Raw genomic sequence first — 3,117 nt, 5'->3', positions numbered from 1 at the left:
CTGGGATTACAGGCACGCACCACCATGCCCAGCTAATTTATTGTAGTTTTAGTAGAGACGGGGTTTCACCATGTTGACCAGGATGGTCTCGATCTCTTGACCTCGTGATCCACTCGCCTCGGCCTCCCAAAGTGCTGGGATTACAGGTGTGAGCCACCGTGCCTGGCCCACTCATCTTTAAATGCACAAAGCAACTCTTTGGTCCAATTTTCTAAACACTGTTATATGCTGTTGCCAAGAAAAAAGTATCTGGAAAACAATGCAGATTAAAATATCCACTGTGTCTTTTACTGGCCAAGAGAAAAACTCCTGGCTTAGTACTCTCCAGAACTCTGCTGACACTAAAAGTGGCTCGTGAAGATACTCAGGGGCCAGTCTGTAACTATCACGTGATGTGAGTTAACAATGGCCACCTCCAATGCCACTGTCACTTGACCCCACCAGCACTTTACACTTACCTCTTTCTGTTCCTGAGGGCTGCTCTGTGGGCAGGGGCATGCTGCTGTCACACCATCCAGCTCATCCAACCCAGGAACTTGGAACTCAGAGGCTGAAAGCAGGAGCTTGCTGACAGCTGCTTCTGCTACCAAGCAAGACTTTGGTACCAAGGCAGGGAATGGAGGCTCCAACCTAGTACCATGGAGAGAAAGAGAAGAAAGATATGAGAGGGGTTCCCTTTCTACCTCCAGGACATTCAACTAGGTCTAACACTTACGCCTCAAGACATTTTCTTTCTTTCTAGGAATAATATATCCAGTTAACCTGCTTTCTAGTCACTTCCAGACATAGCCTATGTCTACATATGTAAAAAAAATTTCAGCTGGGCATGGTGGCTCACGCCTATAATCCCAGCACTTTGGGAGGTCAAGGCAGGCAGATCACAAGGTCAAGAGATCGAGACCATCCTGGCCAACAGGGTGAAACCCCGTCTCTACTAAAAAATATAAAAATTAGCTGCGTGTGGTGGCGTGCGCCTGTAGTCTCAGCTACTAGGGAGGCTGAGGCAGGAGAATTGCTTGAACCCAGGAGGCGGAGATGTCAGTGAGCCGAGATTGTGCTACTGCACTCCAGCCTGGTGCCTGGCAACAGAGCAAGATTCTGTCTCAANAAAAAAAAAAAAAAAAAAAAAATTACAAGAATGTGAGATCAATTTCATTGCTATGGAGTTTTATAAGAAAAAATGTAAGAAGGAACACTTTTTGGGTGGGAAGATACCTTGTAAACTGCACAAATGAACAGTGATCAGATGAAATCAATCCTGTCCAGGGACTGGCTGACTATAAAACATGAAATAACTTGAGAGGGGACTTCTGGTACAATAAGCTGGCCAGAGATTTTCATTTTTTTAACAAATGGTATTGATTACACATTCCTAGTTGCTACTTGTAATAGAACACATTTCAATCTCAGAGATGTTTATCTAAGAGACATAGATCAGGTTTATGAGAGGTCAGATTCATGCCACAGGTGATCCACGCCACCTATGCATGCACTCTCTCTCTCTTGCACACACACGCACACACACACACGCACACACTGAGACCTCATGTGCTTACCTCGTCTGACTGCCGCTGGTGTTATATGTAGCTTCCATGCCTGGAAGAGGCACATATGGTAACATGGTGTGGCTAAAGTAAAGCAAAAGCACAAAAGCAACAGGTAAGGGCAGTGGGATAACAGGAAAGGTTTTGATGCTATTGTCAGTATTAGCACATGTATTTAGCCCCAAGAAGACGAGAAATGTCAGTTACCCAGAAAGAGGAAAGCTTCCCAACCAGGAGAGTTACATTTATGAGCCCATCACTGGAATGGAGGAAGACTGACAGGAAGACTATTTTCTAACTTAAATGGAAAGAAAGCAGAGATAGAAATAAGGGACAGTGGCTGGGCAAGGTGGCTGATGCCTATAATCCTGGCACTTTGGGAGGCTGAGGTGGTCAGATCACTTGAGCCTAGGAGTTCCAGACGAGCTTGTGCAATACGCCGAGACCTTGTCTCCACAAAAAAATACAAAAATTAGCCAGGGTGATGGAGTGTACCTGTGGACCCAGCTACTCAGGAGGCGGAGGTGAGAAGACTGCTTGAGCCTGGAAAGTCAAGACTGAAGTAAGCCAAGACTGCACCACTGCACTTTAGCCTGAGTGACAGGGCAAGACCCTGTCTCTAAATAAAAATTAAAAAAAAATTTTAAAGAATATATTATACCAATCTGTCAGTTTCTACAACCTTATAAAATATGAGAGAGTCTCAGTTTTTCACCCAGGCTGGAGTGCAGTGGTGCAATCTCAGCTCACTGCAACCTCTGCCTCCTGGGTTCAAGGGATTCTCCTCCTCAGCCTCCTAAGTGGCTGGGACTACAGGCATGCGCCACCACACCTGGCTAATTTTTGTATTTTTAGTAGAGATGGGGTTTCACCATGTTGCCCAAGCTGATCTCAAACTCCTCACCTCACATGATCTGCCCACATCGGCCTCCCAAAGTGCTGGGAGCACAGGCTTGAGCCACTGTGCCCAGCTTTAAATGCTTATTTTTCATAGAGATGAAACAGTAGTCTTCACCACTTGTAGATACATTAATAAGTGATGTTGGAGAGCTTTTTGCGCCTCTCAAATTAAAACTTGCATTGGTTTCTACTGAACTTAAACACAGTACAGGTTTAATTTACCAGAGGTGTATGTGATGACCATACAACACATCTCCTCTCTGAAGTAAAAGGAGCTTTTTTAACAGCTAGGAAAAACACAGATCATTTTTTTTTTCTTTTTTTTTGAGACAGAGCCCCACACTGTTGCCTGGGCTGGAGTGTAATGGTGAGATCTCGGCTCACTGCAACCTCCACCTCCCGGGTTTAAGAGATTCTTCTGCCTCAGCCTCCCAAGTAGCTGGGATTACAGGAACCCACCACCACACCCAGCTAATTTTTTGTTTTAGTGGGGACGGGGTTTCACTATTTTGGCCAGGCTGGCCTCGAACTCCTGATCTTGTGATCACCCGCCTTGGCCTCCCAAAATGCTGGGATTACAGGCATGAGCCACTGAGTCTGGCCAATTTTTTTTAGTAGAGATGGGGCTTCACCATGTTAGCCAGGTTGGTCTCCATCTCTTGACTTTGTGATC

The 3,117-nt window shown here is 45.5% G+C and overlaps 1 protein-coding gene across 5 annotated transcripts in view; it reads right to left on the bottom strand.

Annotated features, from left to right (window-relative positions):
- The window catches only part of PRR14L (proline rich 14 like), a 70,586-nt gene that overhangs the window by 24,441 nt on the left and 43,028 nt on the right, over positions 1 to 3,117 (bottom strand). For all 5 annotated transcript variants that reach the window (XM_017499503.2, XM_017499501.2, XM_037728179.1 and 2 more), the window contains exons 5-6: positions 1,557 to 1,628; positions 459 to 630 (exon numbers count right to left, since the gene is read on the bottom strand). In XM_017499503.2, the coding sequence (XP_017354992.1) occupies positions 459 to 630; positions 1,557 to 1,628 (244 nt within the window). The remainder of the gene's footprint in view (positions 1 to 458; positions 631 to 1,556; positions 1,629 to 3,117) is intronic.

Source organism: Cebus imitator, unplaced genomic scaffold, assembly GCF_001604975.1.
Source record: "Cebus imitator isolate Cc_AM_T3 unplaced genomic scaffold, Cebus_imitator-1.0 Scaffold258, whole genome shotgun sequence".
In the NCBI taxonomy this organism is placed as follows: Eukaryota; Metazoa; Chordata; class Mammalia; order Primates; family Cebidae; genus Cebus; species Cebus imitator.
Note: the sequence above shows the minus strand (reverse complement) of the source record. Positions and strands in the feature narration are given on the sequence as shown.